Here is a 23,785-nt window from a genome sequence, read left to right as displayed (position 1 = left end):
TCCCGGGCACAAAGCTTTCACTCCGGAAAGTGGAGCCTGAGGGCCAAGGCCAGTGTCCCCTCGGGCTCCTGGGGCAGGCGAGCCCCTTGCCCCCAGCACATACGGCTCCCACCCTGCACCCAGGAGACCACAGGGGCCCAGAGAAGGTGCCACAGACAGCAGACCCAGTCACCTTACCTCCCCCGCCCCCACCACATTCAAATAGGGATTTGAATATGTTTCCTGAGCCTGGCAGGGCCGGCTTGGTCCGTCCACCCTCCGGGGACCTGGGTCCTTGAAGAAGCCCCTACAGAGAAAGGGCGGCCGCTTCTAGGCTCCAAAGACCCAGGGGCCACTCTTGGGTTCCGGACCAAGGGCTCTTCTCGACGCCACCCAGGGATGGAGAGAGCTGGCAGGACCAGAGCCCAGGGGCCCACAGCCCCCCTCCTGCCCCACGGGCCCCACATACAAGCCCCAGGCCCAGGCAGGAAGCGAAGGGGAAGAAGATGTGAGGGGAAGGAAGGGGCCCAGGGCCCGGGAGGAGGAGACACATGTCGGGGAAGAAGTTGGTGGAGGCCCCTCCCCCATAGGCAGAAGTGGGGGGGATGTCAAAGGAGGCAAAAATCTCAGGCACCCTGTTGGACACTTGGGGGTTCCCAGGTGTCCCTCAGTACCCCCCACAGTCCCATCTGGGGGCTTGAACCTCAGTGGGGACAGCATGGGGCTTGAGAGAGTTAACCCCACCATTTGCCAGTTCTCAGCCTAGATGTGCACTAACTCAGGCCTATTAACCCCTTCCTGTTCTAACCTCGGGCGAAAGACCCCAGAATCTCTGAGTTGATGTCCCTTTCCGTCCCCCACCCTCCCCTCCAGTCCAGCCCCAGAGACGGGAGCATACTCCCTTCTCCATCACACGCCCAGGCTTTGGGCGCATCAGCTCTCCCGGCGCTGGCCTGGGGGGCCCCCACCCCCACTGCCAGCGGCAGGCTCACCTGAGACATCTGGGGGCGCAGGTTGACCTCGCGCAGGTTGATGGCGTGGGGCAGCAGGTTGTTGAGCAGCTGGCACAGAAGGACGCCATCCCGGAGGGCCTGGGCCAGCTCGCACACCTGCGCCCCGTCCCAGGTCACGCGGTGGCTGGGCGGCAGCACCCGACACTGGATCAGCCAGTGCGTGCACTGGCGCCACAGCTCCATGGTCGCTGCCTCACCGGGCGGCCCGCGCCCTCGCGGCCTCACAGCCGGCCGCCTGCCTCTGCTAGCTAGCTACCACTTCCTCTTTGCCTGTAACTGTCGCCCCGAGAGGGGGTGGAGGGGGAGGAGTCCTGGGGGGGGGGGGGAGCATCGGCAGGCCAGCCCCTTCGATGTGGGACTCTCTTTCCCTTCCCAGCTCAACACAGGTCTGGGCACCTGGGAGTGGGGGGCTGCTGGTGGGGATCCTGAGGCCGGATGCCTTCCGCCCACATCAGACCCCCGAGCTGTCCCACCCCGGGGAACGGACTCAAAACCTGTTCTCTTCTGAACCCTCTTGCTTCTGCGTCCACACTGGCTTGGCCCCCCGACATCCTAGCTTGGATCAACATATTCCCCCTCCATTTTGGGCCCCAGGAGCCCCACCTTGCCCCCCCCACAGTCTGTCTTCCCCCCTCTTCTTACAGTCCACCTCCCTGCAGCCAACAAGGTCCCACATGACACACCCCTGTGCCCCTCCCTGCCCTCATGTCTTTGCCACTCGCCACTTTGCCTCACTCAGTCTGCCCCAGCCACACAGGCCTCCTCACTGCTTCTCCAACACATCAGGCCCGCCCAGAATCTTGCCCCTCCCCCCCATCCTGCCACAGGGCCTTTGCACATGCTGTTCCTCTGCCTTAGGCAAGCAACTTCATGGCTAGCTCCCTTGCCCCCAGCAGTTCTTTGCTCCATGCCACCGTCTGATGAGATCTTCCCAAATCTCTCCATTTCAAATCACAGCCTTTCTTTCCCACTTCCCCGCATTAACCCCTGACCACCATCCGACAAACCTGACATTTTATATACTTATTTCTTTATTGTCTACTTAGAAATGTGTGTCTCATGTGTTCCCAGCACCTGGCACATATAAACTCTCAATAAATATTTCCTGAATGAATAAATAAGTCGTTGGAAGGGTTTTTTTTTTTTTGTGGCTCCACCTCTGACATTTATCCCAAGTTCATCCGTTTATTGCCATGGCCATGGCCACCACCGTCTTTTTCCTTATAGACTTCGATGGTGTCGTTCACTAGCCTATTCGTTTCGCAGACACTTACCATCTTCGTTTCGCAGACACTTACCATCTTCGCAGCCCTTATCCCTACCTGGAATCATCTTGACGACGACGAGGTCTCTCTCTCCATCTCCACCCTACCAAGCTGAGTAGACTCCCCTCTGCCACCCATCTCACAGGCTCGCCCCTTGGATTTTCCTTTTTTAATTCTTCTAACCACTAGGGGGCGCCAGACTCCCACACTGGACATTCCCCCCTCTACACTCTGTACCAAAACTTGGCGGGAGGGGGTCAAGGAAAAGACACTCACCCCAGCTCCTCCCCCGCAGCCTCGAGTCTCTTCCACATTCGCTGAGGGGGAAGCCAAGCCTGGAAATCACCAGCTTTGCGATCCCACAGACACGGAAACGTTTCATCCCCAAGCATCCTTGGCGCTCTGTGAGTCAATTTCCTCATCTGTAAAATGGGTGGCGGTAACCTTCACCGTTTAGAATCACGGTAGGGATCAGAGACGGTGGGGCCGCACGGATGAAGGCGAGGAGGACAGAATGGCGCTCCAGGGCTCCGGGTATGAATCCCACCTCTGCCACTCACAAGCCGGGTCAACTTGGGCAAATGGCTTAACTGTCTCGAGCCTCAGTTTCTGCATCTGGAAAATGGGGGGTGATGAACACAGTAACTACTTCACTGACAGGTCTGTGTAAATATTAAATGCGTCGAAGCAGATCAAGCAAGCAGAACAGTCCTGGCATACAGTAAGCGCTCAATACATGTTAGTTGCGGCTACTGTTTTCTAAACTGTTATTATCGTGAGCCCTCAGTAAACGTGGCTGGAGCGTCCTTCCCCTTGTTCCAAATCCACTCCCCCAACCTTTGCATGCTTGCTCCAAGCATCAAGATGGAAGCCCCCCTCCCACCTCCTTCCTCCCACCAGGGAAACCACCTGAGCTCCCCTCCAATAATCCCCCCAGAGTCTAGCTCATCTTCCTTGCGCTGTTACTGGTGGAGGCTGTCGTGTTTTCCCGCATCTGTCTCTACAAAACCCGACACCCACTGGAGTTCCCTTCCCGGAAACCCAGGGGGACGGTCTGGAGGAAGCGCACCTCTCTGTACGTCACAGCAGCCGCCACCCCCACGCTTAGAGCCCTTAAGGGGCCCCCCTGTCCCGTGCGGAACCCTGGGAGGCGAGAAGTGAGACACCCCTTACCAAGTCTCTAGGGGTCAGGGGTACTTAGGACCAGCCAGAGGGGACTAGAAAAGCAGCAGAGCTCTAAGGGGCGGGACTAAAGGAGAGGAAAGGAGCATGTGGGCGTGGCCAGCTCATGGGGGCGGAGCCACGTTCCAGGCGGAAGGGCCCATTGGAAGGGCTGGACGGCGATTCTCAAGGGGGCGTGGTTTATGGGAAGAGGCGTCTCCAAAGGGGCGTGGTTATCTCCAAGAACGCCCCTAAGGGGGTGTGGCGTTGCTGTGGGGGCGGGGCCAGAGCCTGGGAGGCCACTGTTGGAGGCGGGGTCCTCGGGGGCGGGGCCAGGTGAAAGAGCTCGGTTCCCGCCGGGCGCGGCCGGGGAAGGTTGGGCCGTCTGGGGCGGGGAGGGAGGGGCCCGGAGCCGCAGAGCCTCAGGCTTCGGTCCGGCCTCTCGCCAGCTCCGCGGGTCCCGGCCCAGGTGAGTGAGGGGCCCCAGGCACACGCAGAGTCAGGGGATTCGTGGGGTGGAAGAGTCCTCTCTTTTCCTGGTGGGGCCACTGGCCGGCAGGGAGGGTCGGGGCGTCGGTCCCCGAGCAGCAGAGGTCACAGAAGGGGTCGCCGAGTGCCTAATTGGGTCGCCGTGCGTCCCGCTGGCCGTGTACCGGAGGCGTACCTGGAAGTGCTCCTGTAAGCGTGTTGCCTGCGGAACACGGAGAGCCTCCTGGCCTGAGCGATCTTTTTAGAGCACAAACCGGATCGAGCCCTCCCTCATCCAAAACCCTTCCATAACGCCTGTTGCATCCCCCTAAGATGAAGATTCGGGGTCCACCAGAATGGTCTTTTGCTTGTCGACCTCCCCCCACCTCCACTTAGCTGTATGTCCAGTGCGTTTCAGCTACAGTGGCCTCCTTGATGACGTAAGATGTTAGAAGTAAGCTCCATCTCACCCCCAGGCCTTTGCACTTGCTGTCCCCACCTTTGTGTAACTGTCTCCTTCTCTTTACTGAGATCTCAGCTCCAAAGTCACCTGGAGGGAGAGACCTCCTGACCAGACGCTGTTCACAGTAGCTGCCTCTCCAACCTTCTTTAGCCCACGCTCCTGGTTTATCATCTTCAGTGATTACTCTTAGATATTACCTTATTCATTCATTGTGTGCTGTTTGCTGTGTCACTTGCCCACCAGACAGTGCAGGGCAGGCCTTGGGCACGCTCATCACTGCGTCTCCAGGGTCTAGAGCAGGTCCTGGCACAGTTAGTGCTCAACCAATCAGCGTTTGCTCAAGGTCAAGTCTGAGTACGCCATGTCTAGCTGTGTCCGTGTGTCCGTGTGTGCATGTGTGTGCACATGGGCGTGGTCAACAGGGCGTGAATACCCCCCTTCTTTTCCTCATGCTTGCCCCTACTCCACCCTCTTCCTGATTCTACTCCCTTCTTCTCTCCCCTGCCCAAATATCCGGAAATTATTCCCAAGGACAAAGGGCAGGAGGATGACTTACTTGGCCTGAGTCTGATCCGACCGTGTCCACCCTGAGCTCCACCCTCATCCGAGCTCCCCTCCTCCAAACTAACCAGAGCCTTCTCAGTGGCCCACCTGCATGCCCACTAAAGAGGGCACAAGACAGAGGAAGCTGAGGTTGGGGGAGTCAAGCCAGAGGCTGGCCTGGCCCAGCTGACAAACAGGAAGTACACCGGCTTCCAGGAGACACACCTGGCATTCAGGTATGCAGCACCCAGGGCCAGCTCCCTGCCCAGCTCCCCACCCCTAAAGCCACCTGGGGCAGGTCTGGGAACTTCCTGCCCATTCCTGGCCCTCAGCCTTGCTGACTCAGGGTGTGAGAATCGTGCTGCTGTCTCCCCACACAGCCCGGCCAGGCCCAGAGACCTTGGGGGCGGAGGCAGTGAGAAGCGGACCGCCTGCTTCCCTCCCACCCAGAGCAGGTTTTCTCCACCAGATACCAGACACACAGAGCCTGAGGCCTGCGCTATATCAAGGGAGCCCCAAAATGTCAGAGACCTAAATTTGGCCATAATAATAACAAAGTGTATCGGCTCCAAAATGTAAGAATCTGCAAAGGCAAAATCGCTGTTTGCTGACATGTCTACAAAATGCAGCATTTTTATGGTCCTTAAGAATGGTATTATATTGGAAGGGTGGCTGGGTGGCTCAGTTGGAGAAACGTGTGACTCTTGATCGCAGGGTCGTGAGTTCGAGCCCCACATTGGGTGTAGAGATGACTTAAAAATAATAATAAAAAAATTTAAGGGGCACCTGGGTGGCTCAGTGGGTGACTTTTGATTTCACTCAGGTCATGATCTCACAGTCTTGAGATCATGTCCTGCATCCAGCTCTGTGCTGGGTGTGGACCCTGCTTAAGATTCTCTCTCTCCCTCTCCTTCTACCGGTCCGCCGCTCACATTCACTCTCTGTCTCTTTCAAAATACATACGTATGTACATACATAAAAATTTTTTAAGTGGTGTGACATTGGGAAGCCATGTATGTTGATATTCTTACATCCTAAGAATTCTTGAGTGTGCACATAGAGTGTGCACATAGCTAAGAAGCTATAGATTGGCAAAGTAAATTCCCCCAGCCTGGAATGTTCTTTCACCTGGCTTGCTCCCCCACAGTCCTCCGAGCTGGTACTGATTGAGAGCTTCCCAGGCCATAGTATGGAAAATCTTACCTCCACCACCCGGTAACTTCATATCCCATCTCTGGCTTTTTCTGCTTATCTCTTTCTGATCTCTTTACTCCTTCCTCTACTTATTTATTTTCTTTAAAACAGTTTTTTAATATTTATTTATTTTTGAGACAGAGAGAGATAGACAGAATGGGGGGAGGGGCAGAGAGAGGCGGGGACACAGAATCCGAAGCAGGGTCCAGGCTCTGAGCTGTCAGCACAGAACCCGATGCGGGGCTCGAACCCACGAACTGGGAGATCATGCCCTGAGCCGAAGTCGGACACTCACTCGACTGAGCCACCCAGGCGCCCCTACTTATTTATTTTCCTAATTGCTATCTGCCCCACCAGAACAGCAGCTCCACGAGGATGCCCCTGTTTTGTTCCTGCTGGGCCTCTAGTGCCTAGAGTACGCACCTGGTGCATGGTGAGTGCCCCGTACATATTAGTTTGAGTGAAATAGTTAATGAAATTGCTATAAAATGTAGCATCATGTCATCTGCATAAAATCTGCATTACAGGCGCGCCTGGGTGGCTCAGTCAGTTAAACATCCGACTCTCGATTTGGGTTCAGGTTATGACTGCACAGTTCATGGGATCCAGCCCTGCCTCGGGCTCCAGGCTGACAGTTCGGAGCCTGCTTGGGATTCTCTCTCCCTCTCTCTGCCCCTCCCCTGCTTACACACACACACACACACCCTCTCAAAATAAGTAAATAAGCATTTAAAAAAATTGCATTACATTTGAAAGCAAAGCCTAGGTCTTCTCTCTTTGCAAGAATCCAGGGAATGTACAACTGTTTCCACATCACAGCCAATTCTAAATTAAACTTAATCATAGCCCAATTATATGTATCTACCATATATATACACACATAAATAAAATTTGATATATATATATTTTTTTGACTGGGTAAATTATTTAATTTAGAATAGGGTTATACACACACACACACACACACACACACACACACAAAGTTGCATTGTAAGGTTTGAGGAACATGGATGGGCTGACCCGGCCAATCAGGAAGTTGAGGAGGCAGGAATAATTCTTCCCATTTTACAGATGTGGAAGACGGAGGATTGTCGAAAGTACAGAGTTCAGCCCTCGCACCCTCTGCTGCCAAGAGCTCCATGCAGGTGCCACAGGATGGAGACGACTTTGCCAGCCAGCCCTGGTACCACGGCCCCCTGTCCCGGCAGGTACCTCTGCTCCCAGCAGGGCCTCAGAACGCTTTGATGGGCAGCCTCTCCCACCCTGCTGGGGACTCCTGGGTCCTGGATGAGGGACTCATGGTCAAGGTCTACTGGAAGGGGTGGCTGAGGGTCTGGGACTGTCTTCAAGCTTGGTTGGTATTGTGGAATGCCACCCCTTACACTTCAGTGACCATTTTCTCCGGGGTGGTATGGATGAGGGTGACAGAGGGGTCCTAATGTCCCCCCAACCCAACTCCTTGGCTTTGCGTGTCTTTCCCTCTGGATCCCAGGCACCTGCGGCCACCAGGGCACCGTTTCTCTCTTTTATTACCTTCATTGATTACTCTTAGACATTATCTTCTTCATTCACGTGTGCTTGTCTGTCGTGTGTCCTGCCCACCCGACAGCGCTGGGCAGGGCCTTGTCTCACTCATCAGTGTGTCTCCAGGGTCTAGGACAGGTCCTGGCACACAGGAAATGCTCAACCAGTAATGAGCACTCACACATCTCCCTCTCAACCCAAGCCTCCCCCACCCCCATCCCCAAATCATCTGTCACCCTTGGGAGTCCTGGGACCCTGGGCATCCATTCAAATTGTGAGAGTCAGTATCGCTTAGTGGTTAAAATTCCACACCCCATGGGGCGCCTGGGTGGCTCAGTTGGTTAAGCATCTGACTTCGGCTCAGGTCATGATCTCACAATTCGTGGGTTCAAGCCCCACATCGGACTCTGTGCTGACAGCTCAGAGCCTGGAGCCTGCTTCAGATTCTGTGTCTCCCTCTCTCTGACCCTCCCCTGTGACCCTCCAAGCTGACTGTCTCTCTCTTTCTCTCACCCTGTCTCTCTCTCTCTCATAAATAAGTAAAACATTTAAAAAATTTTTTCAAATTCCACACCCTGGAGCCAGACATCCTGGATTCAAATCACAGCCCTACAACTTACATTCTGTTGTCCTTGGGCAAGGTATTTGACCTGTCTTGGCCTCAGTTTCCCCATCTGTGAAATGGGAATAATGGTATCTACCGCTTAACCTTGGTAAAGGATTAAATGAGTTCATACGCCTACAGCATGTGGCCTGGCATGTAGTATGGGCATCCACCATATTTGTTGTTCAGTCCCCAGCCCCCATCACCAACTCTGCTTTGCCTCCCCCTGCGGTGCCATGGCCCCCAGCCTGTGTCTGAACACCAGCCACCATGGCTGGCATAAGACTGCTTGAAACTTTTAATAAAGGAGGATTTCCAGGCCACAGTCCATTTGAGGATCCAGCTGATGGCATTTTTTGAAGCCACGTTTGTGTACCAAGCCTGTGTGCATTTACTCAGGTTGAAAGCTGCATTAGTCAACATCAGCCAGCTGCTTAGACAAACATCCCCAAGATGTCACTGCCGAAACACAATAGACATTTATGGGCTTGTTCGTGTTACAGGACGAGGTGGCCGAGGAATGCGGAGTTCCAGAAATCAGTCAGGAGCCAAGCTCTTTCCATCTTGTGGCTCCGCCTTCCACCAGGGCTCTGGGGACATTCCCTGACACATAGGGAACAGAAGCTGTGGGATTGTGCAGGAGGGAGGGTCTTGTGAGCCAGGTCTGGATATTCCCAGCAGCACTTCTGCCCTCATCCTATTGGCCAGATCATATCAAATGATGAGCTGCAAAGGAGCCTGGGAAATGTATTCCAGAGGTGTGGCTCTGAGGAAAGGGGAGATGGTTTGGTGCAAAACTACCCTGTCCCTGGGGTGGCTTCTCTGGGTGGGGGCTGGGGGTGACGCATCACCATTAACTGCTGATCTGGGCTCATGCCTAACCCCTTGTCCCCCGACCTCCTTCCCCAGAAGGCTGAGGCCCTCCTTCAGCAAGATGGGGACTTCTTGGTTCGTGCCTCCGGGTCCCGCAGGGGCCACCCAGTGATCTCCTGCCGCTGGCAGGGCTCAGCCCTGCACTTCGAGGTGCTCCGTGTGGCCCTGCGTCCCCGACCAGGCCGGCCCACAGCCCTCTTTCAGCTGGAGGATGAGCGTTTCCCAAGCCTGACCTCCCTGGTTCTCAGCTACATGACTGGGCAGCGTCCACTGTCCCAGGCCACAGGGGCTGTGGCCTCCAGGCCCGTGACACGGCAAGGACCTATTCGACGCAGCTTTAGTGAGGACACCCTCCAGGACAGCCCAGCTCTGACAGAGCTGCCCAGGTAATCACCGTCTCCCTACCTCTCGGATGACACCCAATACGCCCAGGGTCCCTCCACCTGTGTCATTTAGGGCCGGGCCACTCTTGGTTGCCGGGGCCTGTCCTGTGCATCTTGGGATGTTGAACAGCACCCCTGGCCTTTATCTCCTAGGTGCCTGTGGCACCTTCTCCACCCCACCCCCTCGTCACAATGAAAAAATGTCTCCTGACACTGTCAAGTGTCCCCTCTGGGTAGGACACCTTGGTCAAGGTCCATCAATCCTGAATGGGTGGATATAGGGTTTTCTGGGCATCTGCGGGGGCTGCCCTGCCTGGGGTGGCGGGGGGGGGGCCTCCCCATCTCCTTCATGTCTGTCCCTCAGGGCTAGGAAGCGGAGTGACAGTCAGCCTGCAGGTTTGGAGCACATGGGGCGGTCAAGAGATCACTGTGGACCAGGTAAGGGTCTCCTAGGACAGCACATGGCTCCGAGGTGGCTTTGCCCCTCACTGCCTGAGTGATATTGGGCAAGTGACTTAACCTCTTGGAAGATGGGGACAGGAATGCTTTCAAAACTGTGATTAACAAATACACGGGAACTTTGTGAGGGCATTAAAATGTGGGTTTAGGATTAATCCAGAAGCTCTGTGTGCTCTGACTATGGCTGACCTCTCTAATAACTCCTGCCACACCCCTTCCTCACTCCAGCCACACAGTCTTGTTGCTGCCTCAGGATCTTTGCACTTGCTATACTCACTGTGGGAAAGCCCATTCCCCTCCTCTTTTCCTGACTGATATCTCATTTAACTTGGTTTCTCAAAGCAGCTGACGCTGACCATCTTACCTAAGATTTTCCTTGTGGCCTGTCTGCCCCATCTTTCCTGCCCGCCCCCCCCATTCCACATGAGCCCTCCCTGCACACCAGCCACTGTACTAAATGTGGAGATATCTCACCCAACAAGACAAAGATCTCTGCACAGGTGTTGCTAGCATCCCATTAAAGGTTAGATCAGTCAGTTAAGCATCTGACTCTTGATTTCAGCTCAGGTCACGATCTCATGGTTTGTTAAGTCCAAGCTCTGTGTCAAGTTTGGTGCTGACAGCATGGAGCCTGCTCTCTCCCTCTCTCTCTTTCTCAAAATAAATAAACTTAAAAAAAAAAAAAAGGAACAGCCAGTGCAAAGGTCCTGGGGCCAAAACAAGAGTTTGAACTGTTCATTCAGCCAAAAAGAGGTGAGTCTGGCTGGACCATCTGGGGATCAGATTTCAGGGGTCTTTTTGGCTACTGGGAGGACTTTGGCTTTTATTCAGAGTGAGCTGGAACCGTGGGAAGGTTTTGAGCCCCTAGAAGAGAGTCTACGTATATGCTTGGTAAATACAGAGTCTCCCAGAGGTCTGGGTGCAGCTTTAAGTTCTAATAACCTCGAAGGACATCATCTGAAAGTTTGATGAATTCTGTTTCTTTGATGCTTTTGTTGTTTTGTGTGTGTTTTTTTAATTAAAATTTTTTTTTAGTGTTTTATTTATTTTTTATACAGAGAGAGACAGCATGAGAGGGGGAGGGGCAGAGAGAGAAGGAGACACAGAACTGGAAGCAGCTCCAGGCTCTGAGCTAGCTGTCAGTACACAGCCTGATGCGGGGCTCGAACCCATGAACGTGAGATCTGACCTGAGCCGAAGTCGGAGGCTTAACCGACTGAGCCACCCAGGCACCCCTGTTGTTTTGTGTGTTTTGAATAATTGTCTCTATTTTGGTTTTTTGTTTTTATTATTTTTTTTAACGTTCATTTATTTTTGAGAGACAGAGAGACAGAGCGCGAGCAGGGGAGGGTGAGAGAGAGGGAGACACAGAATTCAAAGCAGGCTCCAGGCTCCAAGCTGTCAGTCCAGAACCCCACGCAGGGCTCAAACTCACAGACTGCGAGATCATGACCTGAGCTGAAGTCGGACGCTCAACTGACTCAGCCACCCAGGCGCCCCTCTATTTTAGTTTTGTATGTGCCTCCCATCTTCAGTCAGAGGGGCAAAGACAAAAGAATTCGAGTTTAAACCATAGTATTAAGAATTCATACCTAAGTGTCGAGAAAGTTCATTTTCAAACCATTGGTGAGTGTATAGCATTTGGATCAATGAAGTTTTTAAGTTGAAAGCCAACCCAAGATACCTAGTTATTGAGTCAAGAGGGTGGTATCACAGGAAGCCCCCCACCCCAGCTATCTTCTCTGTGGACCCCCCTCACTCTCTCTTATTTGACCCCTAGAAGCCTCAGCCACGTGTGCTCTCCCTCGGATGGGTAGTGACCCCATGTTGTCGAAGGCCCCGGCTCCCCTGGGGTCCTTCGCTGACATCCTCAGGGCCTCCGATGGACAGCTTCATGCCAAGGCACCAACCAAGCCACCTCGAACACCCTCGCTGGTGCTACGTGATGCGTCTGGACGCCCCCCGACGTACTGTGAGCTGGTGCCCCGAGTGCCCAGTGCCCAAGGAACACCCCCTCTGGGCCACAGCAGCCCAGAGATGGAGGCCCCATGGTGGGAAGCCGAAGAGGAAGAGGAGGAAGAGAACAGAAGTTTTGTAAGACCACAGGCTGAGGTCTCTTTCTCCCCCCGTAACCACCCCTACTGCCTGCTGGGCCCCCAGAATCGGCCACTGGAACCCAAAGTCCTGAGTACTCTCCGTGGCCTGTTCCTGGAGCACCATCCTGGGAGCACGGCCCTCCACCTATTATTGGTGGACTGCCAGGTGGGTCACCTGCCAGGTCCCTCCTCCCAAGACGGGGGCTGAAGCCAGCACCTCACACCCATATACTCATTCAGCTCAGTTGACACCCCCACTAACTCCCTTCCCCAGGCTACAGGACTTCTAGGAGTGACCAAGGCTCAGCGGGGTGCCATGGGGGTTGCCTCTGGCCTGGAGCTGCTCACGCTGCCCCATGGGCATCGCTTGAGACTGGAACTTCTGGAGAGGTGAGCCAGCCACTTGGAGGGTCTTCAAACCTCCGCCCATATACACACCCTCTGGGGAGGAGGTGTGATGAGCAATGCCACCCCCCCTCGCCACGCCCCTCAGCTCCGAGGTACGAACCTCCCACTGCCCCAGCCCCTTGTCCTCCACCCCCACAGACAGGAGGCGCTGGCGCTGGCTGGGGCTCTGGCAGTGCTGGGCTGCGCAGGGCCGCTGGAGGAGCGCGCGGCCACCCTTCGGGGCCTGGTGGAGTTGGCGCTGGCACTGGGGCCAGGGGCGGCGGGGGACCTACCTGGACTGGCCGCGGTCATGGGCGCCCTGCTCATGCCCCAGGTGCGTGGGGAGCAGAAATGAGGACGCCTGAGTGCAGGGAAGAGGGAAGAGGAAGCTTATTCAGGGCTCCTTCCCCAGGTGTCCCGGTTGGAACGCACGTGGCGCCACCTCCGAAGGAGCCACACAGAGGCCGCGCTGGCTTTCGAGCAGGAGCTGAAGCCTCTGATGCGGGCGCTGGACGAGGGCGTCGGTGAGTGGCATCACTTGGAGGTCCACACCAACCCTAATCAGTATCTTAATCCAGTCCTGGGCCCCGCCCCTGTCCCTGTCCTAGGCTCCGCCCCCAGCCCTAGGCCACGCCCCTGACCCGGTTGCTCCGTGTTTGGCTCCAACCTGTGTTCCTGGGCTTCTGTCCTAGTGGCCTCCTCCACTCAGAGGAGGGTCTGAGGAGGGTTCGCCCTCTTCACCTCAAACCCCACCTCTGCCTCAAGCCTAGCTCAGAGCCCTTCCCGCATAGGACCCTGCGACCCGGGGGAGGTGGCGCTGCCGCACTTGGTGCCCGCGGCGCGCCTGCTGGAGGGCGAGGAACTCCCGGGGCCGCTAGACGAAAGCTGCGAGCGGCTGCTGCGCACACTGCACGGGGCGCGTCAGATGGCCCGGGACGCGCCCAAGTTCCGCCAGGCGGCGGCCCGGCGCCTGCAAGGTGAGCTCCCCCTCTGCGTCCGGACTTCCCGAGCACCCCGCGTGCTCTAACTGACTGCCCCAAACCCCGCCGGGCCAGGGACCAGGGCCTCCCGCCACGCCTCCCAGAGTCCCACCCGAACTGGGACGGCCCGGTCCCCGGAGAGTTCTCAGCCCAAGTCCCCGCGTCGGAGCCAACGGTGTTGACAGCAACAGTGGGGTGGCCTGCGGCCCCAGAGCTAGGGCCACGGATTCCCAGTCCCCGGCTCCCACCTGAGACGGCCCTGCTCCCCGCCCCCCCGGCCGCCGCCCCCCCCCCCCCCGCCAAGATCTTGATTCCTCCAGCAATGCCTAGATCTCTCCGGAATGAGTCACTCCTTCAGTCTGGTAGAACAGCACCCCCTTCGCGCTCAGAGCCGTTCCTCCAGGCCCGGGGCGGCCCAGCCTCCAGAATCCCCACCGGAGTCATTCCCGCTTTCTCGGGCGACCTTAGCTCTCTTCCCTCCACAAAGGCTCACCCTCCCCCAGAATGTGTCGTGCTGGGCCGTCCAGTCTCCGAATCTTGCCCCCCCCCCCGCCCCATAGCACCATCTCCAGGTGCAGCCCCTAAGCCCCAGCACCCCACCCCTGGAACGCACCTGGAACAGACCGCCCCACGCACCCTGGCACAGTATGTTGCACCGAGCTCCTTAGCCGCCCCACCCTCATCCTGCAGGGACTGAGAGCCCCCCCTCGCAGCCAACCCCGCCCAGCTGTCCAGAGCTTTGGGACAGTCACTCCAGATCCCTGCTGGGAGAAAATTCCCCTAGGAGAAGGCCTGTGCAGGGCGGGGCAAGGCTGGAGCCTGGGCCCCGCCCCCAGCCCTCCTGGCCCCGCCCCCCCAGGATTCCGTCCGAACCCGCAACTGAGGGAGGCCCTGACCACAGGCTTCTTGCAAAGGCTGCTCTGGGGAAGCCGCGGCGTCGGGGCACCACAGGCCGAGCGTCTTGAGAAGTTCCAGCGCGTCCTCAGTGTCCTTTCACAGCGCCTGGAGCCGGACGGTTGAAAGCACAGACCCCCTTGTTCGCCCTGGGTTGCCTAGGCAGTTGCCCCAAGCTGCTCACACAGCCGAACACGTTGGGGACCCACATTCCGCCTCACAGAAAGTGGGGGCCAGATTTGCAAGAACCCATCCTGCTCCCCACAAATGTAGGTGAATCCTAGCGGGAGGGACAGCCTCCTCCCCCACACTAGAAGACCCAGCGGTCTGGAGGCTCTGGTCGCCCCATCCTGGCCCCCGCCTTCCCACACATAACCTACAAATGAACGCGAGGTTTTCAATAGTAAGAGAAAGCGCAGATCTCTTACTCGGAAGCCAGAGTTCAAATGCTTTCTACAAGCTGTGTGACTTCTAGCAAGTGGCTCAACCTCTCTGCGCCTGCCTTCAATGTAAGTGAGGCTGTGAGATTGTCATGGGGATTAAAGCTCAAGAGTATGTATCCTCAGCACCACCTTTTCTCAGTAAAGCTGCCATGAACACAAGGAAAGAGGATGTTTGGTGCTTTTCTCCTTCTACTGAAGTCACAAGCACCCAGCTCCGGGAAGTTTTGTCCAAGGTTTGCCCAAGTTTACTTCCCCTTCTTCATGCCCTCTGTGGCCAGGAAGGAGGGGGCCATCTGCTTATCCAGCCTCAGGCTCTAAACCACCCAATAAGGAACAGACTCCGAAAGCTTTAGGTAATTTTTTATATAAAACAAAATGGCCCTAGCCCAGCGGTAGGAAGAAAAGATCTGAAACACGAGTATGTACATCAATGGTGGAAGGCACAGCGGGTCCATTCGGGGTGGGGGTGGGGGGGGCAGCAGGTTACACGGGTCTCAGCTGAAGCCAGGGGGGCAGAAATAAAGTGCGTAGGTCCTGGGGCCCCCCGTGGCCCAGAAGCAGCAGCCAACAGCCCCCTTGTCCCGCCCGTGGCAGGGTTCAGTTGAGCGTGACGCGGAGGTAGGAGGTGGGCACGTAGCCCTCGCCTCCCTGTTTCCGCCTGACCCGGGTCCAGCCGTCACCTTTGTCCTCCTCCATGAGGCTGAGGTCTTCACCCTCGGCCATGGAGATGGTGCCTTCGCTGGACCCTGTCACAGAGTGGCCGTGAGCTCGGATCTGCTTCAGGGGCTTTGAAGTAGGAAGGAGCCAGAAACAACCCCCCTCCCCCACCCCCGCAACTGTGCCACGCCAGCTGTCCTCACCTTCAAAGTGGTAGATGGCCACACAGTGACCTATGGGGGATGCCGGCTCCTCCTCAAAATCCTCATCAAATTCCGTGTAGATGGGGGCATCCTGACCCTCCTCCGAGACAGGCTCTTCAGAGCTGCTCGGGGAGAGCAGAGCCGGTTAAGGGTGGGCCTCCCGGGTCCTGGGGGCAGACCTCACTCTGTCCTCCCCACTCACCTCTCCTTGTTATCCTGGGATCTGCTGTTGCTGCTGCTGTCCGGCGGGGCACTGGCCGGGGGGTCTGGAGGCCGGGTGTGACGGCCCAGGCTGTCCCCCCGGTTGCTGAGGACCCGGCTCTCCGCTTCTGCCAGCCAAGCCTGGGAGGAGGGAGCCACAGTCAACTCCAGGGCAGGGCTCCGGGGTCGGCCCATTCTGGGCCCGGAGGTTCCCTGAGATCACCCATGCACACCCAAGGCTGTGATGACAAACAGCTGGAACCCCCCCCCCCCCGGAAGTGACTCAGCCTGGCCCGCCGGCCCCCACCCCTCCCCAGGGTCTTCCCTGACCTCATACTTCTGCACTTCCAACTTGAGCCGTTCGATGTTGTTCAGGGTTTCCGTGATCCGGGGCTCCAAGCTGGCAGGGTCCCCCATCTGGGGCGTCTTCTCATATACATCCTTCATTTTCTTCAGGGCTTCTCTAAGATGACAGAGACAGCCGGTTCAGAAGGGACGGTCCCGTGGGACTTAACAAGCAAACCACATGCTTCAAGGAGCAAAGAGCAAGACAAGACAGTGGTTAAATCCCAAACGCTAGCGCTTTACTGCCTGGGTTTGAATCCCAGTCTGGGCATATCCTAGTGAGTCTGGATTAAGTAACTGAACCTCCGTCTCAAGATACAGATCTGGAACATGGGGGTGACAGACACACAGCCAGCTCATGGGAGTGGTTGGGACAATTATCCAGATACATACCGAGTACCTACTGCATACCAGGCACTGTTCCAGGCACCCGGAAAAATAGCCCTAAATAAGCCCTAATCAGGATCTGCCTCTGCTCAGTCTCAGGAAAACTTGGGAATTCCAGTGAATCTATGTAAAGGGTCTGAGATGGTTATGGCATACAGTAAGCACTCTATAAATGCTAACTAATATTGCCATTAGCCCCTGGTCCCTGTTTCCTCCAGGACTATATACACAGGCAGTAGTAATAACAAGCATAGGGTTTTGGAGCATGTCAAACCTGGGTTCAACCTTTTGCCAGTCCTAATATGAGATCCGTGTTATAGATGAGGAAACTGAGGCACAGAGAGGTGGACCAGCTGAAATTCACAGCCAATCCACCTTGCTCCAAAGCTGCCTCCTTAACCCCTACATCATAAAAACTCAGGAACTACAAAGTTCCATACGGAACTTTACACCGATAAAAGCTTTGTACAAGAGGTTCTGTGCAAACGGCAAAATAGAATTTGGCTGCCCGTCCACAAGTGGCAAACGTCATTCCTATTATGTAAGGGGACTGGGAAGAGGATCTTGTTGCTTGGAAGAAGTGAGTAAAGATTTTCTTTTTTTTCCAATCTGGCAGATTTTTTATTGCTAATATTTTAAGTGCTTGAGGTATTAAATAGACGACCGTATGTTTTGGTTTTTCTTTTGACCAATTAATGTAGTAAATGAGACAAATAGATTTTTTTATATTGAACCATCTTTGCATTATTGGGACAACACCCAATTGATTAGGACTTTTATTTTTTAAAAGGTTGTTTTTTGGGGTCGCCTGGGGGGCTCAGTCAGTTAAGCATCCCACTTCGGCTCAGGTCATGATCTCACGGATCATGAGTTCAAGCCCCAGGACGGACTCTGCACGGATAGTGTTGAGCCTGCTTGGAATTCTCTCTGTCCCGTCCCTGCTCGTGAACTTGTTATGCACAGTCTCTCTCTAACTAAACTTAAAAAAATTTTTTTTTCCATTATGGTAAAACACACAGAACACAGAATTTTCCATCTGAGCCATTTTGAAGCGTCCAGTCCAGTTCCGCTGCGTTAAATACATCCACACTCTTGTGCAACCATCGCCATCACATGATGTACCATTTAAAAAATGCATTATTGGGTTTGTCTGGATAGGATTCTGCATCTAAGATCATAAGTGAAATAAAATGAGCCCAGAATTTCAATTTCTCGGGTTCTCGCTAACGGATCCGGGAAGGGATTCCACCAGCCCCCTCAAGGAGCTGGCAGATTTCACTTTTTCTGTTTGCTGGAATGACCTGTTTAAGAGGGGAAGTCACGCTTTCCTTTTGAGTGTGGTAGGAATCACCTGTAAAACCACCGGGGCCTGGGGTCTGCTGGGGAGATCTTCCAGCACCACTCCCATCGGGTTCATTTATTATTTTATTTTGGTTACTGCCGCAGCCCCCGACCTCACCTCTGGTCAACCTCCTTCTGCAGCTCGCGGCTCCGCTCTTCCAGCTGCTGCTGAAGTCGCTTTCTCTGCTGCTCTGGGGGTAAATGGCTGAAATCCTCGGTCACCACTGTCTGCAGGGTGGGAAGACACTGCATTTGGGATCAGGGATTCTAAGCTACCAGGCTCTCGGACACTGCTAAGACATATCAATCTGCCTTCCTCCCCACCCAAGGTTCTTGGGGGGCAAGGCCATGCATAGAGCAAAGCAGGTCCAGGTCTCAACTGGAGGAGGGGGCCCAGCTGGCGGCAGGAAGCGAGCCCAGGGTCCCGCCGCCCAGCCACTGGGTGGGCGGGGCTGCCCCCTCCTCCACCTCCCCTGAGGCCTCACTTACCCCACGGCTGCCTCGAAGGCTGCGGAAGGATGCTAGCCGCGGTTTGACCGACTTACTGATCTCACTCAGTATGGCCAAGGGGTCGAGGCCGGAGCGGGGGGATGGGGGTCCATTAGGCAATGCCGAGGGCAGGGGGCCCCCCAGGGGGGAGAAGGGTGGAGGGCGTGGCTACCGGCGGGGGCAGGGGAGGGGGAGTGGGTCAGGAGTGGGGTTGGACATAGAGGACGATGGACGTAATAAAGAAAAGAGAAAAAACAAAATGGAGAAAAGAAAAGAAAACAAAAACAAAAACGGTAAGAAAACCAGAACTCAAGATGCACAATCACACACAGAAAATGCATGCAAAGAGCAACATAAAAATCTGGGATGTGGTGGGGAGGGCATTAGACTGTGAGCCAGAAGGCTGGACCCCTCCCAGCACCCCCCCACACACACACAATGTCGCACCACCATTGAATTCTATATCCAGCACCTAAGAACGGGGCCTGGGGGTGGGAGGCAGGAGGGCCTAGGTTTCCGTGCACCCGCTTTCTGGGCTCACAGTCTAGAAGGCAGAGGGAGATGCATGCAGGAATCAAGGTCTCAGACAGGTATATGGCCACGGAGGTCAAAGGCAAGCTAAAAGAAGGGTAAAAGGCATGAAGGATCAGCAGGGTTCCAGGTGGGGTTTCAGCTGGGAGCCTCATGTACAAACTGAAAAGGGGGGTGTCAATGTGTCAAGAGGAATCAAAAGTATAAAACAGGGGTCATGAGATATAACCGTGGAGGGGGAGGGAAGGTGTCTAGGTATAAAACAGGGTATCCAGGTATGTACTTGACATTAAAAGCCAAAAACCCATGAAAAAAACAGCCTGAGGGCTGCAGGCCCAGAGAGAGACCCATTGGCAGGATGCAGAATCCCCCAGGGCCAGCATCTCGTGCCCCTCACCCAGCCCTGAACCCCAGAAGCAGGTCTTCTAGCATCCTGAGAAGCAGCACACAGACACCACAGGCCTCCCCTCTCTGCACCCCACTCAGCCTTGGGGGACTCCCAGGCCAATCACCCGGCCGCCTCCCTTCCCTCCAGCCCGGGCCAGCAGCCAAGAGGAAAATTCCTGCCCAGGACTCAGCGTCCTGGCGGCTGGGGCTGACTCAGTGGGGGCCTCCCTGTCCCCACTCACACTCCCCCTCCCAAGGGCCCCGGCCCCCACCTTGTTCTTCTTGCCGAAGGGCCAGCGTTTGGCACGGCTGCGGCCCGGGCCTCGGAGCTCAGGCCGTCCATCAGAGGGGGTGCCCAGGCTGCTGTCTGAGGGCACGCGGTTCATGGGCTGGCTGAAGTCTTCGAACTCCACATCACCAGGGCGGGCAAAGCCTGACTTGTGCAGCTCAATTAGGACCTGGGAGTCCTGGGGCACAGGGGGGCAATGGTGGGAGGCCCGTCAGGGGCAAGATGAGATGCTCAGCCTTTGGGGTCCTCCTACTGCCCACCTATCAGCCCGCTCTCCCAGGAACAGACACCCACGTTCTTGGCATCAACGGCATCTGCAGCCACCTTCATGCCCTCTAGACACTTGGCAATGATGGGCACCACCTGTAGCTCGGCCTCCGACAGCAGCCCATACCCAGCCCCAAGGTGGGTGGCCCGACGCTCATCCATGTCCTGGAGCTTCTGCGGGGACAGAGACAGGGGTGCTAACGGGAGGCCAGCAGCAGGAATCCAGTTCACAAGCACCATGGGGCTCCAGTCTGGCCCCAGCCCGGAGCCCCCATCTGGTGGGAAAGACACAAAATCAAACAGACTTCCTGCCCAGGGTGGTCGTGGCAGGGACACACAGGACGGAGGAGATTTTGGAGAGGACTTTGAGGAGCTCCCGCCTTGCCGGGGGAGTCAGCAAAGGCTTCTCAAAGTTGATGACAGGCAACAAAGAGCAGACCTTGCACAGATACTGCCAGCCCCAGGGTTGGGACAAAGAGGAGAGCAGAAGGCGAAAGAAGAAGAGGGGAGATTTGAGTCCTTTCAGAGGGGATGTTACAGGTGGGGCTTCAAAGAACAGACAGAGAGTTTCGAAAGGAGAGGAAGACATCCTTGGCAGAAGAACAGCTTGAGTAAAGACAGAGCTGTTGTGACTGGTTGTTTTCCTAACTGCTTTTCGACCGAGGGATCGGGGCATTGCAGCTAAGGTTTTGACGGGTGTGTAAGAGTTCACTTCGGAGGGGTTTTTCAGGAGGGTGGGGCTGGCGGCTTGGAACACTCACATCAAATATCTGGGGCATCTGGGAAAAATAGAAGTGGGCCTGGTCGCGGTTGAAGCGCTGTAGTTGGGCTGCGTACTCATTTTTGCTTTCTTCTGCCATGTGGCTTCGAAGGTGGGCTTGTTGCTTGGCCTGAGGAGTATGGAGGCAGAAGTCGCGGCCAAGCCCCAGCCGCATCCCAGCCAGACTCCCCAGCCGCCCCGCCCCCAGCTCCGGCTCTGCCCACCCAGGCCCATCCCAGACCCGACCAGTACCTTCTCCACATCAGCCTTGGTGGCATTGATGTCCTGATCAAGTCGCTCAGCAGTCTGGGCTGCCTTTTCAGCCTCTCGACAGTCCCGCTCAAACTTACGCTTACTCTGTGTCGGGGGCAGAACCAGAACGAGGGGGGCGCGTGAGGAACCACCAAGGGTTCAGGGACTGGTGGGAAGTCACCCAGCAAACAGGGGACAACGGGCACGGCAGAAGCCCACAGGGGAGAGGGGCTCCAGGCCAGACAATGTGGGCAGCTCCGGGATCACCAATCCGCGCCTGGCTCCCCAGGGCCAGAGCCCCCCTTCTTCACACCCACGAACTCACATTCTCCAGCTGTTTGAAGCCACTTTCCAGCTGCTGCTGGGCCCGACGGCCTTCCTGAAAGTGCTGTGCCAACAGGAGTGGTTAGGCTCACCTGGGTCGCGGTAAGCCGCCCCTCGGAAGACCCAGGAGGGGGCATCGCTCACCATCTTTCTCTCCTGTTTCATCTCCTGTGAGTACTTGGCCAGCTCGAGACACACACGGACGCTGAGGTTCTCGGCCACCAGCTCCCGCTGGCCCGCAAAGTCATTCACCTCCTGCAGAATCTGCACGAAGGACTGCTGCTGGCTGAACCTGGAGCAAGACGGGAGGGGGTGGCGAGCCAAAGTCAGCCCCCCAGGACCCACCTCCATATAGGAAAGGGAAAAGCCCCAACACATTCCTCCTGGAAGCAACCATAAATTCTGGTCCCTATACCTTACCCCAAAGCCTTCACTGGGATGAACTCAGACTTGTTCAGATTTAGAAAGGGGATATAATGCTGATATCTCTTATGCATCACCCCAGTGGGGTCAGGTTTGCAGCCAGAGGCATTAATATTCACACTAAGTGGGATAAAGACCAAGGACGTAACTAACATCAAGTCAGTTTAGGTCTTGATGTCTAGGGCTTTTCGGATTCTGACTGGGGACCTGGGGTAAAGCGAAATACTATGATACTTACTATTCTCTAGGCACCGTTTCAACGCATTATCTCAGTAGTTCATCTTTGCCTGAGCCCTACAAAGTCATCATCATCATCCCCATTTCACAGATGAGGAAAACAGAGGCACAAAACATAAGTCAATGGCCCAGCCTTACTCATTTGATAACTTCTGGAGCCTCTCTCTCACTTAATAGGAGAGAAAAATGGAAAACTTGAGCTAGGTGCCCAAAGTAGTTGGGCTAGAAAATAGTGGATTTAGGATTCTGACACAGGTAATCTGGAGGTTGTATCCATGCCCATCCCTCTAGGTGGGAGCTGAAGCAAGAAGGGAGGGACTTGCTTGGGTAGCCTAGCTAAGGGAGAAGTGAGACCAACACACCGGGGACCCCCAAATCTAGCCCCGCAGCCCACCTCCATCCTTACTTGGATTCCGGGTCATCTTTGGCAGGTCTCTTGGGTAGGTATTTTTTCACCAGGCTCCTAACGGAGAGAGGCAGAAAAGTGAGCCCCTATCCCTCCAACAGCTCCCCCAAGCCCCAGGGCGGGTTCCCCCTAAGGGCTCACCTCAATTGCTTAGCATAAGCCTGCTCCACCTCGGTCCGCTCTTTCACGAACTTCACATATCTGTCCAACAGGTCCAGCCCCCACTGCGTGTGCCGCTCGAGCACCTCAAACTGATCCTGGAAGGAGGTGTGGGGATCCGGAACAAGACGTTGGGACCCCACAGCTGGCCGACCAGGCGGCGGGAGAAGCCTCAAGCCTCTGAGCTCCGAGAAGGAGTGGCTTCCCGGCCCCGCCCCGGCGCGGCGCGGGGGGAGGCAGGAAACCGGCGGGAACCCCCTCCCCTTCCCGGGAAGGGCCAGGGAACAGGGGCGGGGCCCCAGCCGGACTACAGGGTCCTCGTCGCCAGACCGCCAAGAGGGGTGTGGAATGGGGCAGAGCCACTCCCCCTGCCCTGGCTCCCCTAATCCCCCCCCCCAAGATTCCGGAAAATCCGGCCGGCCCGGCGTGAGTCAGGCCAGAGGGGCAGGGTTCCCCGCAGCTTGGGGGGCCCCAGAATGTCCAGGGGACAGGCACCATGTTCCCCGGGTCGCCAAGCTTCCTGGGGTACCCTCCCGATATGACTCCGTCTCCCCCAGAGTCCACTGCACCTCCAAAAGAAACGCCAGAGTTGTAGGGGAAGGAATCTAGTTATCCCGCAGCACCCAGGAACCCAGGGAGGCCACCGCCCCCATAAAAAGGAGGGGTCAGAGGTCCGGGCTACGATAAAGGGGAATTTCTAGCGCTTCCAGAGTGGAGATTAGAGGTGGCCTGGGGGCAGCCCCTCCCTGTGCCTGGGGCAGGTTGGGGGAGAGGGCTGCGAGGCCTCCCCCCCCCCCCAGAGGGTCCCAAGCCCCTAGGTGTAGACTGTAGGCGCCAGAAGGGCGGTCAGAACTTCTAGGCCCCACGTGGGGTTGAAAGTGGCCAGAGGGTCCCCTCCCCCGCCCGAGCCGGACAGGCGGGCGGCGGGCAGGGACCCAGGGGCCGTAAGATAAGCCGCCGGCCCAGCCAGGGTGCTCAAAATAGGTGACCTCGCCCGGCCGCCCCGGCCTTGTCCCAGGACTTCTGCCCTCCTCATTCCGAATCCCGCGCTCAGTTTCCCCACTCCGCTCCAGCAAGGTCGCCCTTCGCCCCGGGCGTCCAGAAACGCCCTGGGAAACTCCAAGAGAGAGGGCGGAAAGCTGGGACTCCAGGGGTCGCTGAAGGGGAGAGTTCCAAGCTCCCGCTAAGGTACTGCAGGAGCAAAGGGGGCGGGGGGGTCTGGACTCCAGAAAGGGAGGAACGTGGAGCCGGGCCGATCGGACTCACCCACAACTCGGTGCCCCAATCCATGCTGCTCCCGCCGAAGCCGCCGCCGCGCCCGGTCCCCGCCGCCCGCCGCCGGGAGACTCAACTCGGGGTGGTGCGCCCGGCCCCGCCCGCCAGGGCCCGCCCACTCCA

The 23,785-nt window shown here is 56.5% G+C and overlaps 3 protein-coding genes across 8 annotated transcripts in view; 1 reads left to right on the top strand and 2 right to left on the bottom strand.

Annotated features, from left to right (window-relative positions):
- Positions 1 to 1,262, bottom strand: part of VAV1 (vav guanine nucleotide exchange factor 1) — a 44,883-nt gene extending 43,621 nt beyond the window's left edge. For 2 of the 3 annotated variants that reach the window (XM_029918333.1, XM_029918334.1), the window contains exon 1: positions 972 to 1,262. In XM_029918333.1, the coding sequence (XP_029774193.1) occupies positions 972 to 1,175 (204 nt within the window). In that variant the 5' untranslated portion in view covers positions 1,176 to 1,262. The remainder of the gene's footprint in view (positions 1 to 971) is intronic. The other variant, XM_029918332.1, reaches the window with a different exon arrangement.
- Positions 1,263 to 3,810: 2,548 nt separating this feature from the next.
- SH2D3A (SH2 domain containing 3A) lies at positions 3,811 to 14,893 on the top strand. Of its 3 annotated transcripts, none has more exons than XM_029918336.1 (12): positions 3,811 to 3,887; positions 4,982 to 5,128; positions 6,444 to 6,519; positions 7,158 to 7,294; positions 9,127 to 9,473; positions 9,835 to 9,908; positions 11,710 to 12,191; positions 12,300 to 12,415; positions 12,572 to 12,746; positions 12,825 to 12,936; positions 13,204 to 13,389; positions 14,307 to 14,893. In XM_029918336.1, the coding sequence occupies exons 4-12, from the start codon at positions 7,226 to 7,228 to the stop codon at positions 14,561 to 14,563; spliced, it is 1,818 nt and encodes a 605-aa protein (XP_029774196.1). In that variant the 5' UTR covers positions 3,811 to 3,887; positions 4,982 to 5,128; positions 6,444 to 6,519; positions 7,158 to 7,225; the 3' UTR covers positions 14,564 to 14,893. The 3 variants fall into 3 exon arrangements, with proteins under 3 accessions (XP_029774196.1, XP_029774195.1, XP_029774197.1); XM_029918335.1 differs by having other exon boundaries at positions 9,124 to 9,473; XM_029918337.1 differs by having other exon boundaries at positions 9,124 to 9,473; positions 14,252 to 14,509.
- Positions 14,894 to 15,234: 341 nt separating this feature from the next.
- On the bottom strand, positions 15,235 to 23,753 carry TRIP10 (thyroid hormone receptor interactor 10). Of its 2 annotated transcripts, XM_029918152.1 has the most exons (15): positions 23,654 to 23,753; positions 22,370 to 22,485; positions 22,229 to 22,285; positions 21,307 to 21,454; positions 21,164 to 21,226; positions 20,839 to 20,943; positions 20,588 to 20,716; positions 19,854 to 20,000; positions 19,543 to 19,737; positions 18,353 to 18,520; positions 17,982 to 18,091; positions 16,121 to 16,253; positions 15,792 to 15,931; positions 15,590 to 15,711; positions 15,235 to 15,475 (listed from the first exon to the last, which is right to left on the bottom strand). In XM_029918152.1, the coding sequence occupies exons 1-15, from the start codon at positions 23,675 to 23,677 to the stop codon at positions 15,327 to 15,329; spliced, it is 1,806 nt and encodes a 601-aa protein (XP_029774012.1). In that variant the 5' UTR covers positions 23,678 to 23,753; the 3' UTR covers positions 15,235 to 15,326. The 2 variants fall into 2 exon arrangements, with proteins under 2 accessions (XP_029774012.1, XP_029774013.1); XM_029918153.1 differs by lacking the exon at positions 18,353 to 18,520.
- Positions 23,754 to 23,785: the final 32 nt, after the last annotated feature.

This window comes from Suricata suricatta, chromosome 12 (assembly GCF_006229205.1).
Source record: "Suricata suricatta isolate VVHF042 chromosome 12, meerkat_22Aug2017_6uvM2_HiC, whole genome shotgun sequence".
NCBI classification, from domain to species: domain Eukaryota; kingdom Metazoa; phylum Chordata; class Mammalia; order Carnivora; family Herpestidae; genus Suricata; species Suricata suricatta.
This window is presented reverse-complemented; position numbering and strand designations above follow the sequence as displayed.